Here is a 15,619-nt window from a genome sequence, read left to right on the forward strand (position 1 = left end):
TTTATTCTATTTTACTAACTATTTTATTGCACTGCACTATTTTACTTTGTATCAGTGAATCATAGACGCCTGGCCATAAGAGCATTCGGAGCATCTCTGCTCTCCCACTATTGAACTTGGGGGAGCAAAGGTATAATCTTGCTCCACCACTTTTTGATTATATGGAAAATATGATATATCCCCCCCAATGTATAAATCTAACCATAACTACGTTTACTGAGTTTTATAGTGAAAAGAGCAGCTTTATTGGTCAAGATTGAAGGCTCTATATTGCAGGAAATTGCACGTACAGGTTCATTAAATTCAAAAAAAATCTGTCGTGGAGGGGGTCGTGCCTGAGCCCCTCCAAACCACCCCTTGCCTGCCAAATTTTTTTTTTTTACATAAAAAAAAAAAAAAAAATTTAAAGAAAAAAAAAATAAAAGGGGGGCCCATCTGGGCTAAGCCCCGGATCTCCTACAATCCTAAATCCGCCCCTGCATGACGCGCTGCCGGCCGTGCCGCCGGCCGCGCCCACCCAGCCGAGCGAGCGAAGGGAAATCGTAGTTGATTGACTTACTGCACTCCGAATGGCAAGAGTTGGAGCAATTAAAAAGAGTTACAGCAATAAACATCCTAATTCATCAGCATCAAATGCACTATTGATATGTGTGTGTGTGTGTGGGGGGGGGGGTGGGTCCATGATCCAACTACTCGACCTCCCACACACACATACGGACAGACAAACACACTCTCTAACACACAGACACACAATGATTCTCTTTTCTGCCTTTTCCCCTTTTTCTCTCATTCCTCCATTCTATCCTCTGTTTTAACAACTCCTTATCAAACACAACACACACCCACACAAACAAACACAAGCACACACGTGTAAACACATGTGCAAACACACATACATGCACACCCGCACACACGTGTAAACACATGTGCAAACACACATACATGCACACACACAAACACAAGCACACCTGCACACATGTGTAAACACATGTCCAAACACACATACATCCACACACACACACACACACACAAGCATACCTGCACACACGTGTAAACACATGTGCAAACACACATAGATGCACACACACACACACACACACACACACACACACACACACACACACACACACACACACACACACACACACACACACACACACACACACACACACACACACACACACACACACACACACACACACACACACACACACAGACAGCGTCCGTACCACTATGGGCGTGTCCCGGGCCGTGTTCTCCGGGACGACCACGCTGTAGCTGTCCCGCTCCCACTGCGGAGGCAGGTTCTTCACGTCGGTGATGGTGACGGCCAGCTCCACCGAGGTGCTCCGGTTCCCCCCGTCCGTGGCCACGACGCCCCGCGTGATGTAGCTCCTCTGAGAGCCACAAGGAGGGGGAGGGAAGTAAGCGCTAACCCTTTCACTACCACACTACCAAAGGGTTAACCCTTTCACTGCGACAATACAGGTTAACCCTTTCACTGCCACACGACAAAGGGTTAACCCTTTCACAACCACACGACATAAGGTTAACCGTTTCATTACCACACTACAGACAGTTAACCGTCTATAGTGTGGTAGTGAAAGGTTAACCGTCTGTAGTGTGGTAGTGAAAGGTTAACCGTCTGTAGTGTGGTAGTGAAAGGTTAACCTTCTGTAGTGTGGTAGTGAAAGGGTTAACTAGGTTTCTAAAAACAAAAACAAAAAAAACAGCCGTGTGAGGTTGAGAATGGGTTATTGAGCTGTATTTCATACAGGCAGATATTGCAAAAAGCAGAGCCGACGAGGGGCAACCTTGTTATTGCGGGAGATGAAGCGGTACATTTTAGTGGAGAAAAGTGTTTCATTAGAAGGTGGAGTGGAAGGTACCACTGCAGGGCACGTTCCATTGTAGGTGATTGGAAGGATTTGTACCGTTTACACATAATATCAAGCCGTGCTCGTTCTCTGAGGGAAGGAACGAGCTGTAGGAAGGGAACGAGCTGTAGGAAGGGAACGAGCTGTAGGAAGGGAACGAGCTGTAGGAAGGGAACGAGCTGTAGGAAGGGAACGAGCTGTAGGAAGGGAACGAGACCCCGGCAGAGCGGTGTGACCGCGAGGGGAAGACTTCAGAATGTCATCTTTCAAAAGAGACCAGGCTCATGCATGTGCTATAAGTATAAAGTATGTTGTTTTGGTTTGCAAAAAAAGTATGCAGTCCTCAAAAACGAAAACTAAAATGGCCAGGAGACTCATTGCAGGTTAACAACTTTTAAATGAATACAATTTAATACCAGCTCTGAGTGCATTTGGATCCCAATGTTAGTACTCTGCATATATCATTCTTATTCTTAGTACATTAATACCTGTGACTGTATCTCTCCCACAACTAGAAACCAGAGAACGACCAATGTATAGCTTGGAGCTGCTAGATGGGAGACTGGCTTTGGGGACTTACGTACATTGTTTCTTGGAACATTTACAGTATATTCAAATGAGTTTTAAGATTGTAGTTTTTAACATATTCCAAACTAAGTGTTTTAGTTGTCAAGATTATTGTAAACTGAACTCTTCTGTCGGATTAAAACATTCCAGAAGGTCACCGTGGGAGGGAGGGGTGTGATTCTGGTGTTGGGCGCAGAGCGAGAGTTCAGGAGTGACTCAGACGAAGCGGCAGTAGGGGAGGGTTAATTGGTGCAGGTGTAGCTTGTTCCGGTGATTAACTCTCTCTCCTACATCACACAGTGAGACCGGGACTGAAGACACACACCGACGGTGAGGCAGAGCGTGGGCAGAGGAGGCAGCAGACGGACAACCTGTAGGCTTGACGTTAGCCTTTCATTCTCTCAGTTCAAGTTTGATCAGCAGATGCTGTCGGGGTAAACGGTATACGCTACTTACTGTATGTGTACATAAACAAGACAGAGTGGTTCCAACTGTCATAACACCCACAATCGCTACAGTTGTGTTTTTTAGGAAAAACAATCTTTACTTACCAGATGCATTCTTTAACTATAGAATAATATTATATAGAACGTTTTTATCAGAGTTCTCTGCCTCCTACACTGCTGGAATTTAATTAAGTCACAGTGTACATTTGACTCTTGTCTCTGAATAAATGTTCAGTAAAACAGAACTAACTATTCTATAGGGCATAGGTACTGTATACTATTAAAAAGTTGAAATGTTGCGATATTGTCTGCTGGAAACAATCATGTACAATAGAGAGCATCTTGACCGGCAACATCACCTCCTGGTTTGGGAATAGCACTGCACAAGACCGAGGCAGACTACAAAGAGTGACACGTTCAGCCGAACGCACAATTGGAGGGGGGCTCCCCACCCTCCAGAACATTTACAACAAGCGTTGCAAGGGCAAGGCTAAGAGAATCATTAAAGACTCCAGTCACCCGAACAACTGCCTCTTTGAACTGCTGCGGTCAGGCAAGCGATACCGGAGTCTCAAGGCGAGCACAGAAAGACTCAGAAGAAGCTTCTATCCCCAGGCCATCAGGCTGCTAAACGAACAATGAATGAACACTACACAACAACAACCACCAAACGCACATAGCACACACATCCACACGCACACACTCACTTTAAACAAACACACTGTAGCACCCACTCCACACACTTTATAGCACACACCCACTTTAAACAAACACACTGTAGCACCCACTCCCCACACTTTATATTTATTGATGAAGGATTGCACTACAACTCGTACACCTTACTGTAAATTGTACCTAAATTGTACCTCATCCCATTTCTGCTTTGCACTAGATAGTACTGTACATTAGTACACTGCATAGTATTGTATATTATATGGTAACTCAGAACATTGTACATATGTCTATACCGAACACTGTGACCTCATTTTCTTCTTCTAAATTACATGCTATACTATGTTATTTGATACTATCTTGTCTAGCACAGTCTCTGGAGCGTAACAGTAAGAAGCATTTTGTATGAAAGTATTCTGTACTTCTGTATGACAACTATTAAAGAAACTTGAAACTTGAAACGATGCAATGCAAAGTAGAGTGGGCGTGTTATTCTTGTAATGTAGTGTAATGTCAGTCTCGAACCCAAAATGAATTATGTCAGAATGTCCTAATGTAGTAATAATAATAGTAATAATACACTTCATTTGTATAGCAGCTTTCATACAAGAATTGCAGTCCAAGTGCTTCACAGCTGAAAACACAGTAAAATAGACATAGAATTTGCATAAAATGGACAAAATAAAAACAATGCAGACAAGAACAATACAACACAAGAAAATAAAACAAGAGAAAGAGCATACAAATAGCAGCATACACAACAATAAAATACCTCTCATTTACAATGCAATAATCGCAGTGTGGATATAGTGAGTGCAAAGTGGCAGAATGCATTAAAATTCTATGGTGAAGAGATATGTTTCAAAGCTTTGGTGCACAATTAGCAAAGCTTGCATCCCCGGTTTTCTTTTGGCTGGAACTTTCAATAAATAGATGATGTCATTGCTCATCCTTATTTTATTTTAAGATGTTGCTACCATACATGTTGCTAGGGTGGCCAAACGTCCCGATTTGTGCGGGACAGTCCCGCATTTCAGCCCTCTGTCCCGCATGCCGCAACAGAAGAAAAATGTCCCGCATTTCAATAAGTGGCCGGCATTTCAATAAACTTATTATTATTATTATTATTATTATTATTATTATTATTATTATTATTATTATTATTATTATTATTATTATTATTATTATTATTATTATTATTAATCATTATTGTTTTTGTCCTCTCATTAATCCCCAAACATGCACTAATGCATGCACCGCAAGTACTACATCGTAACATTATGTAACATAGCCTATATTCTAACCAGCACGAGCGCATTATATAGTACCTGGCGCGAAGTTGCGCGGCAATAAACAGCTCGCGCCAGGTACTATATATAATGCAAGCTGTTATTGGCGCCTTGTACAACAACAACAACAACAACAACAACTGTATCTCCACTCATGCTGCGGCTGCCTGCGATCATACTAGCTAGCTGTCTCTCTACCCTGCGTGGGGAAACTGTTTCCAGCAAAGGCTCACGGATTCCTTCTTTGGAACAGAGGCCAGTGTCCTTCTCCGCCACTTCATTGATGCGAGAGCGGCAAAGACCAGAGCAGACTTCACATCGTTCTACAGGTCTGCCATCGTCTACCTCGAGAAATGGTTTGATTTCTCAGATGAGAATTATCTGAAGGCTCTTTCTGTCATGTCTCTAAAGAGAAACGTCAGCTTCACTGACCTGCACGCTCGGCATGTTAGACATGGATGCGCTCTATGAGGAGTTTTGTTTAATCGTTCCACGTCAGAAGGAAGTGGTGGAGATGGAGGCGACTGTTGGAGTGAAGTGGGTGCTGCTGTTGAAGGACATCCAGACCCCCAACCTGACCCATGCTGGCTTCATTCTTCCTGAGCATCCCGGTCACGAATGTGTTCGTAGAGAGGTTGTTCTCCCTCATAACCGGCGCATGGACGGACCAGAGAAATAGATGCAGCGTGGAGCTCGTGAAGAGAGAAATACAAGTCAAAACTAATTTCTCTCTCACATGTGCAGCTTTTTAAATATGCTCTTGGTCAGAAGGCTCTACTGGAAGCTGCACGGTCCAGTAATAAATATAAATTCCTCAAGCACTAGGCACTATGGTGCTGGTGCTGAAACTTTCCGAGGCACATTTCTATATTCGAGGCGCAAATCGTGCAATGTGAAGGGTGTGTTACAGCCATTTGCTTAGCCTATAGCCTATTGTTCCCCATAGGATATATTGTCGGGACAAAACCTCATAACTCCAAAAACCCAACTTTTCAGCAGATGAAAAAAACTAACACAGATTTGAGGGTGAATAGAGTTAGGAGGTTTAGACAGATGATCGGTTTAATGCTTTCCCATTGTTTAAACTTTGTAAAACCCACACACACATATGGAGGATGATCTACGGAGTTGATTTATATAATAAAAAAAAAATTCAAAAAATGGAGTTATGAGGTTTTGTCCCGACAATAGTTGTTTCCTGTTGTTCACTGCTGTTTTCATTTGTATATATGTATTTCACTTAGAGGATAACACTCTAGAGGCCATAACACAGGCCTACTAATGCTCATGTTATTATATAGTCATCCTGTATATAACTATTTACATTTAACCTTAAAGTTTAAAAAAATGAAATGTATATATGATAAAAAAATGAAATGTTTGTAGTGTTCTGCACAGGTTTAGAATCAAGGAAGCCACTACCATTGTAATTTGTAGACAATGTAATACATGTATGCACTTCAGTATCACATTACAAGAGAGATCACAGGGTACATGTATCTTAACTCTATAGCCATATAACCTCTAGGAGTCGGTAGGTAATTTAACAGCATGTTGGATTGCATGGTATTCTTCTATACAGTGATCATGAGTATAATAAGCAATTAAGACACAACACTATTGTGTTTTTAATACATTAAATGCTTATATTTTGATCAAAATGAATACATTATGTAAACATGATTATTGTATACATATTCATTACTGTCCCGCAATTTCAACAAATGTCCCGCAAAATCGACACGCTGTCCTGCATTTGGATCATATGGATTTGGTCACCCTACATGTTGCTGCCATAGACTTTGTGTTCCCTGTAAGGTATGATAATATTATTAGATTCGATTAATAATAATAATAATAATAATAATAATAATAATAATAATAATAATAATAATAATAATAATAATAATAATAATAATAATAATAATAATAATAATAATAATTTGTCATTTTAATTTTAAAAAGCTAATCTCAAAGTGTTACATAATGGTATTATAAACACATAGTATTTTCCAACAGCTTCAGTTTTGGCCAAAACATTTACTAAATAAAAGATAAGGCCTAATGACTTATTAACGGAACGGCTTAGATAAGAAGAGGCAACGTCTCTCAACTTTCGAGAGACCAAATTATCCTGCTCGATGCTCGCCTGTGATCTTCCTCTGCGGTCTTCCTCTGTTGCTGTGGGCCGCCGAGTTCAGCCGACACTTTGAAGTCGGATATTCCGCTGGGGTTTGAACTTGGGAAATAATGTCAAATGTGCAAATCAGAGTTTTTCCCCCACGGATTCTGACACTGAGCAATAAACAATGTTGCAATGTGCAGGGTATCATATGAGCCAACACTATAATAACACAGTACATCAACTCACTGTTAAGACAAACGCATAGTTTATCTTATTCCAGTTAGTTTTATGCACTGAACCCGGGGCAGAGTACTGAATGAATGATCAGAATTACAAATGCTGTTAAACCACACAATTTGTATTGGACTGAAACAGGTTTGACATGATTGATCTACAAGTGAATGTAACGTAATACTGATGTCGCTCTTTATTGTTCATTTCAACTGAACTGATAATCGGTAAAAAATAAATAATGTAAACCCTATTGAAATAAATCCATATGAAGCGTGATTTATTTTTTGCGATAATAGCTTTGCCGTTCTGAGCTGCAGTATTCGGTTTGAGTTGAACAGGTTTTACATCTGACTGAGTGCTTGTGTCTGGGAAACACAAGGTGAAAGTAACAGCGCCTGGTACCAGGATATAACATAGTACGTATGTGTAAAACCCAAGGGAAAATGAGATATAATGTATTCGGTATATTAAAGGACGACGGTAAGCACATTTCCCATAATGTTGGCGTGTTCCATTCCAAGTACATGTACATATACCAGGATTGGATCCTCTGTGTTTCATCATCATCAGGTGGCTTCTTTGTTCCGAAGGTTGCCTATCACTCTCCAACTCATTCTGTCCCCACTTGTTCTCTTCAACTCTGTGACTCCGCCTCTCACTACGCTCCAATCACAGACGTCGTCTACCAAGCCTCTTCTTGGTCTTCCACTTCCTCTCTTTCCATCCACCTTCCCCATCACCACCTTCTTGAACATCTCCCCGCTGGATCCTCTCAGAACATGCCCGCACAACTCCATCTTTCTCTTTTTCAGTCTCCAGCAGCTGTCCTCCTTGCATACCTGTTTAACCCATCCTAACTCTCGAGGAGCAGTGGGCGGCCACAGTCCAGCCCCCCCTGGACCAATTCCACTTCTGATACACAGTAAATTTGAGTAAAAAATTCAGTTTGAGTAAAATGTACTCAGTTTGAGTAAAATGTACTCAGTTACTCAGTTTGAGTAAAATTTACTCTGCGAAATTTACTGTGTACCAGTACCTTGGTCAAGGACAATGGCAGGAGTATATACCGAGCACGCATGTTGAGTAAGCACAATCTTTTCACGTTTGAAAATGTTGTAATTTTCTGTAATATTAGACTAGATTTTAAATGTTTGCACAATCATGTCTCATCTTTATTTTCTGGACGTTGGAGCTATAGCAGGATCCTGATGAGGGTCCGTAAACACGAGCACATAACCCCCATCCTCCACTCACTACATTGGCTCCCCGTCTCATCCCGGATCAACTACAAAATCCTGCTGCTCACCCATAACTGCATAAACGGACATACTGTACACCCCTCTACCTACAGGAACTCATCACTCCACAATCCTCCACCCGTACCCTCAGATCTGCAGGTAGCCTGCTCCTTCGGGTCCCCAGTACCCGGCTCTGCAACATGGGTGACCGAGCCTTCTGCTCGGCTGCACCATGCCTGTGGGACAGCCTCCCCATCCAGCTGAGGGCACCACAGAGCCTGGCCTCTTTTAAAGCAGGCCTGAAACCCTATCTATTTCAAAAGGCCTTTGATTGCTAGCTTTTTCTTTTTTTCTTGTCATTTAAAGGGGAACTATTTTACTATTTCTTTCACTATTTGGGCACTTTTACACAATTCCTGTGAGTCTATGGAACACCTCTGTACGTTTTTTTTCCCAAAAAATTCATTGTTTTGTATTTCTAATCAAGTACTCAAAAACAGCATTTTTCTACCTCAAGATCTTAAGCCGTTTTGAGGCTGGGTTCCAACCACTGTGTGGCCTGGTGCCAACTGCCACACCAACTGCCACATTATTATGCAGCTGAGAAATCTCTGACATCACAGATATGCACATTTTCAGATGACTCAGTTCAGTGAATATTGTGAGAGGAGAATTGGAAGAATGCGCCAATATGAGAATTAGAGACATAGATCCTATTAATATAAGTCCACATAGCCAGGAAACAATGCTAAACACTGAAAAAGGCCATTTATAAGATAGTTCCCCTTTAATTTTTCTTGTGCTGTTGTCTTAAATTTTCTGTTAATACTATGTTTTTAACTATGTTCTATTTAAATTTAATTTTTATTCTGTATTTTATTTTATTATTATTAATAATTATTTTATTCTTTTAACTATGTTTTAACCCTGTAGCACTTTGGGATCCTAGTGAACGAAAAGTGCAATACAAATACAATTTATTATTATTAGTTTCAAATTTCTTTATTAGTTGTCATACAGAAATACAGAATACTTTTGCATGAAAGGCTTCTTTCTGTTTTGCTCCTGAGAGTGTGCTAGATAAAATAACAAGATAGTATAAAATAGTTTAATATAAGTATAAAATAGAAAGTCAAGTACGTAAACAAAACAAAAAAATTCAATATACATACAGTATATGTACAGTCTATACTTCTGTACAGTCTATACAGTCAGCTTCTATACAGTACAGTGTAGAATGGTGAGGTATAGCTTAGCTTGTGGTGCCACCTTGTGGTGGTGTGGTGCAATGAGGTGCATGAGATTGATGGCAATAAATATAAAGTGTGTTAGTGTTTAAAAGTGGGTAAAGTGGGTGCTACAGTGTGTTGTTTATTTAAAGTGAGTGTGTGCGTGTGGATGTGTGTGTTGTGGGTGTATTTGATGGTCTGTTATTGTTCATTGTTCATTGAGCATCCTGATGGCCTGGAGGTAGAAGCTCCTTCTGAGTCTCTCTGTGCTTGCCATGAGACTCCGGTATCGCTTGCCTGACCGCAGCAGTTCAAAGAGGCAGTTGTTTGGGTGGCTGGGGTCTTTGATTATTCTCTTAGCCTTACCCATGCAGCGCTTGTTGTAAATGTCTTGGAGAGTGGGAAGCCCCCCTCCAATTGTGCGTTCGGCTGAATGGGCCACTCTCTGTAGCCTGCTACGGTCTTATGCCGTGCTATTCCCAAACCAGGAGGTGATATTCCCAGTCAGGATGCTCTCTATTGTGCATGAGTAGAAGTTCTTGAGGATCTTCTGGCTCACTTTGAACTTCCTTAGGCGCCTAAGGAAGTAGAGGCGTTGTCGTGCCTTCTTGATAACACTGTCAATGTGTGTGGTCCATGTCAAGTCCTCGGATATGTGGACTCCGAGGTACTTAAAACTGTTCACTCTCTCAACCGGTGCCCCGTCGATGCTGAGGGGGCTGTAGTCCCTGACCCCCGACCTCCTAAAGTCAGCAATCATCTCTTTTGTTTTGCTGATGTTCAGGGAGAGGGTGTTCTCTTGACACCATCCCGCTAGAACCTTTACCTCTTCCAGGTAGGCCCTCTCGTCGTTTGCAGAGATCAGGCCCACCACTACTGTGTCGTCAGCAAATTTGATGATTGTGTTGTTGTTCCGCTGTGCCACACAGTCATGTGTGTACAGGGAGTAGAGGAGGGGACTCAGAACACAGCCCTGGAGGGCCCCTATGTTGAGAGTGATGGATGAGGAGGTGCAGTTGCCTGCTCTCACCACCTGGGGTCTGCCCGTCAGGAAGTCCAAGACCCACTGGCAGAGGTCATAGTTCAAGCCCAGGTCCCTGAGCTTGGCTATGAGTTTGGAGGGGACTATGGTATTGAATGCTGAGCTGTAGTTGATGAATAGCATTCTCACATAGTTCCCCTGCCTCTTGTCCAGGTGTGATGCTGCTGTGTGCAGCACATGGGCTATGGCGTCCTCCGTGGACCTGTTGGGGCGGTATGCAAATTGCAGGGGGTCCAGGTTGATGGGGAGGGAGGAACAGATGTAGCCCTTCACTAGCTTCTCAAAGCACTTCATGGCTATGGAGGTGAGAGCTACAGGGCGGTAGTCGTTGAGGCAAGCAGGCTTGGATTTTTTGGGTACATGGATAATGGTGGACTTCGTCAGACAGGTGGGGATGACAGCCTGTTCTAAGGACAGGTTAAATATGTCAGTGAATACCGGGGCCAGTTGGTCGGCACAGACTTTTAGGACGCGGCCGGGGATACCTTCCGGTCCTGCTGCCTTCCTGATATTCACTTTCTTAAAGGTCCTCCTCACCTCATGTTCTGTTATCCTGAACACTGAGTCTCCATTGGCAGTGGCCCCCCCTCAATTGCAGTGGTTTGTAGGCTGGTGTTGTTATTCACAGCCTCAAACCTCGCAAACCATATTATTAAACACACAAGCTTCCAGTACTGTTCCCATGTGCAAGAGTTCGTTTGGACAGTCTGCCTTCTCCGTTAACTCATTCAGCGCCAGCGTGTATCCCCATCTCTGTGGTCAATGAGCGACGCTTTAACACAGAAAATGGTATTGCACCCATTGGAATGGAGTCGATTGGAATGCATCAGAAAAAAAAACTCCGGGCTCCACATTTTACTTCTGAGGCATGTAACCTGAGACTATTGCATCCACTGAGGGCACTGGAAGACGCATCGATTATGTCGAAGATATTATTAATCTTTTTGCAGAACATCTGATGTGAGGTAAGGACTTTATTTTACCAGTATTGGGTTAATCAGAGTTTTTTTTCACAGCGTTCACAACGTGTCTCCTATGTGTGTATGTGTGTGTGCGTAACGTTAGCGCCAGGCAGGACATAGATAATCGATTTTTCAGCCCGCATAAGTACACATATACTATCGATAATCTAGCATTTATTTGAAAACGATTCATAAATCAGCCAGAAAATGACAACGTGTTGTGTGTATTCCACTAAAGAGCTATTATCGCAGAATCTTTTTTTCCCCCTAGAAATCTCCAAAACTATACTCGTATTCAAAACGGTATAAAACGGAAATGTACTGATGAAAAAACAATCTGTTTCATATATGTTGACTGCAAGCAAGTCATTGATAAGCGACGGGCGTATTAGACACATAGCCATAATGTGGTGAGTGGTGGCACTCAAGCGATAAATCGCGCACCCCCTGCTGGCAACCAATGTGTTAAAAGATATGCATTTTCACAGTGCGTCACAATGTTTGCAGAGCTATATCTATATTCTATATATCTATATTTTTTTTATCCACTTTTTCTCCCATTTTCTATATTTTTCTCCCATCCCAATTTCGTATCATCCAATTCAACCCTCCCCTGTCACGAACGCTGTTTCTTGCCTCCCACAAGCCGGCTGCAATGTGGACTAAGTCATACATAGCACAAGTCCCCTCCGGTACTTGAGGTAACAGCAGTCGCATCTTTTCACCTGCGCAGCTCGATCTCTCAGTGGCGAGGAGTAACGCGTGGGAGGCTCACGCTGCCCCCGACACTTCCTGATTCTACTGCGCAGGCGCACCAACCGACCTGTAGGAGTCGCTGTCCACAACGCCCGATCCACACCCATCAGTTTCCCACCCCCTAATACGGCCAATGTGTATTAGTACGGACGACCAGCTAAACTGAAAGCAAATGTGGAGCGCTGGGCTCGAACAGGCAAGCCCAGCGTCTCCAGATTTCGTGGCGAGCGCCTTGCCCACTACGCCACGTAGCCGCCCTATCTATATTCTATATTATAGCTATGGAGACAATACTATGGCTCATTTGACAGTCACTATCTTTCGTCCAAAAATGTTTCATGTATACGTTTGCATGTTATCCCGTGGTGAATATTGTATAGTTTCAGAGTGATCCGGGCTAATTCCTGGAAGCTGAGTCATGGAGCGGTATGTGCATGTAACACACAGTAAGGTTTCAAAGGGTAGGCGATACTGCCACCTAGCAGGATTCGGCCAGCATTGCATTCTCGAGGTCTCAGAATGAGTCCCAATGATACACCGAGGTCCGTGAGACTGTATCGAATATTAAAATTGAATAAAAGAGAAAACAATCGAAAACCTGACTTTTCTCTGGTTTTGGCGCTCAACCGTTGGCGAGATAACGTGATTGGCGCTGAAAGTGTTAAAGGGGCAAACTTATGGAACTCTCTGCCTACTGGCTTAAAACTGGAGTCCAATGCCAACGTCTTCAACAGAGGACTCAAAGTATGGCTGAATTCAAAGCATGTGTAGACGTGGACTGGTTTTGTTGTTTTGATCATGGACTCTTGTTCTGGTAACTATTTGTTCTGATTTGTGATTTTAATTCTGTATTATACTGTTCATTTTATTCTATCTTTTAGAAAAGCCTCAATGGACTGGTGTTGAAAACTAGCACTCGTGCTATAAACACACAAACAACACATCTGGTCTGTCCACTGTGCCTGGTCCAATGTAGCTGTGGTGTCCATTTTAATTCATTCATTCATTCATGTCTTTTTATGGTGTGGGAGGAAACCGGAGTGCCTGGAGGAAACCCACACGAACACGGCGAGTGCACGTAAAATACACACAGAAAGGCTGGGGTTGAAACACAACGCCCAATTCACCACCAGCGTAAACCTGCAGAGCAATGATAGTTAAGTTAAGAAATGCTCCAGAAAGGTTATTTAAATACGGTCGTTTCGATACTCAGATTCCTCAGTAGATTCCTCCAAAGCGATGCTGTGATGCTATAGCTTGTGTTCATGTCTTCCACATAATTTAACATTTTCATCAGGTTTTGAGGAGGCCCATCTTGAGGTCTATCATCAAGGGATGTACTTCAAGGGGGATCCTTTAAAAGTCAATTCCAAAAGCACTTTGCACAATGTTGACATACTGGAAGCGAGTACGCTTCTGTCAGGTGAAAACCTCCTATCTACAAAAAATAAAAACCAGCCTTACTTTTGCAATGATGCTCATCAATTTGTACGCAAAAACACCTCATATACTGAGGTTTTTGCTCGCTCACTCACTCACAAACCAACGTTAGGCTCACTTGGTAGAAGGTGATTCGGCCGTACAGATAATGGGTCTCATTCTCGAACGAAGTTACGACAAAATATTTCGTCTTTGGCCTATTTAAGACATATTAGGGCTGGGAGTGGGAGTCCTCAAATTTTCCTGAGATCTTATTTGAGAGCAGATCTAAGAGTGCTGAGGAGCACACTTAAAATTAATATGCTCTCAGCCCACGATCAAATCTCATGATTGATTGACTAATTTAAAACTTTATTACAACTTGACAGACTGTGTTCTCATAGTGATTCCTTCACATCAACGCTACAGGCCTCCTTGGAATTAATTACTTAATCATAATTAAAATAAATATGACAATATTTGTACAATAAGAAATTACGAATTTGATGTCGGAAAAATAAATAATATGGATTCATCTGATCACAGGGAAGCTGGATTAACCATATCTGAACCAGCTATTTTGGACAAATAATTACTCAGATATTCAAACACAATTATGCAATTATTGTGAAATGATTGAAAATAATAATAATTTAATGCCTTCTGTGGAATTTGTATTTCTTATTTGTTATACATCTGTTTTAATGATTAATTATATACATTTGAAAGAATGCAGGTCAACATGCAATGTATCCCATTGATTGGTATACAATGGGACAGACCTTTGTTTGATTGATTGATTGAAAACTTTATTAACAGATTGCAGAATGGGTACAGTATACAGTACAGCTCAATTACATAAGGGGATGCAGACCAGAGAAAGAATTTCGTCTTGTTTACATCAGGGTCCCCCATTTTCAATTCATCATAACATATATGACACAAATGACACAGATAGACAGTACTGCTACATCTCTATACATTTATGACATACCAGATTTGCAAATACAGTACTGTTTGTGATACAAAAAGAGTCCAGAAAAGAGAGTACATTTGACGTAGAAACTGTCGGAGGAGGTTGGGTAGGGGTGGGTGGGGGATAGACTTACACTGTACAAGCAAAACTGTACATTGGAATATTGACAAAACCATACTTGGTCATTTACTGTACATTGGAGGGGGTTGATATAGCTATAAACCTGCATTCCTTCGAATATATCATTAATCAATTAAACTTATATTGAAATACACTATATAGCCTATACACCAACACTGAAATGACAGTGGATAAATAAATAAGAACTAAAGCTAATCGGTGGAAATAGACTGCATTAATATTCCATAACAAGTCTTGTGTGCGCCTACGAATGAACAGTAGCCTATAGGCTTAATTGTGGAATAATAAGCCATACTGCGTTCATTCATTACGCCCGCCGTAGGCTATATATATTATATGTCATTCATTCATTCATATACAGTACTGCGCGCGTGTGTGTGTGTGTGTGTCTGTGTGTGTTCGCGTGCTGCGGCAGGTGTGTACCGCGAGCTGTATATGATGCCAATACATTAATCTAATCTAGTTTTGATGGGCGCAAGCGTGATTACGAAACCTAGCCGCATTTCTCTGAGACGCTCTCTGATTGGCACTGACTGACGCTAGGTTTCGTAATCACGCGGCTCGCAAAGCACTTCCTCCATTCCATTTCACACAGCTGCGTCACCAGTTGCCTTATAAGGAGCTATGGAGGCGGTGTTTTGTATGC

At 42.0% G+C, this 15,619-nt stretch overlaps 1 protein-coding gene across 1 annotated transcript in view; it reads right to left on the reverse strand.

Annotated features, from left to right (window-relative positions):
• LOC311247722 (neural-cadherin-like) overlaps positions 1 to 15,619 on the reverse strand; it is a gene marked incomplete at both ends in the record, with an annotated part of 169,534 nt that overhangs the window by 10,520 nt on the left and 143,395 nt on the right. Inside the window, one exon of the mRNA XM_084338728.1 lies at positions 1,230 to 1,397. Within this exon, the coding sequence (XP_084194854.1) occupies positions 1,230 to 1,397 (168 nt within the window). The remainder of the gene's footprint in view (positions 1 to 1,229; positions 1,398 to 15,619) is intronic.

Source organism: Notolepis coatsorum, assembly GCF_963971535.1.
Source record: "Notolepis coatsorum genome assembly, contig: SCAFFOLD_397, whole genome shotgun sequence".
Lineage (NCBI taxonomy): Eukaryota > Metazoa > Chordata > Actinopteri > Aulopiformes > Paralepididae > Notolepis > Notolepis coatsorum.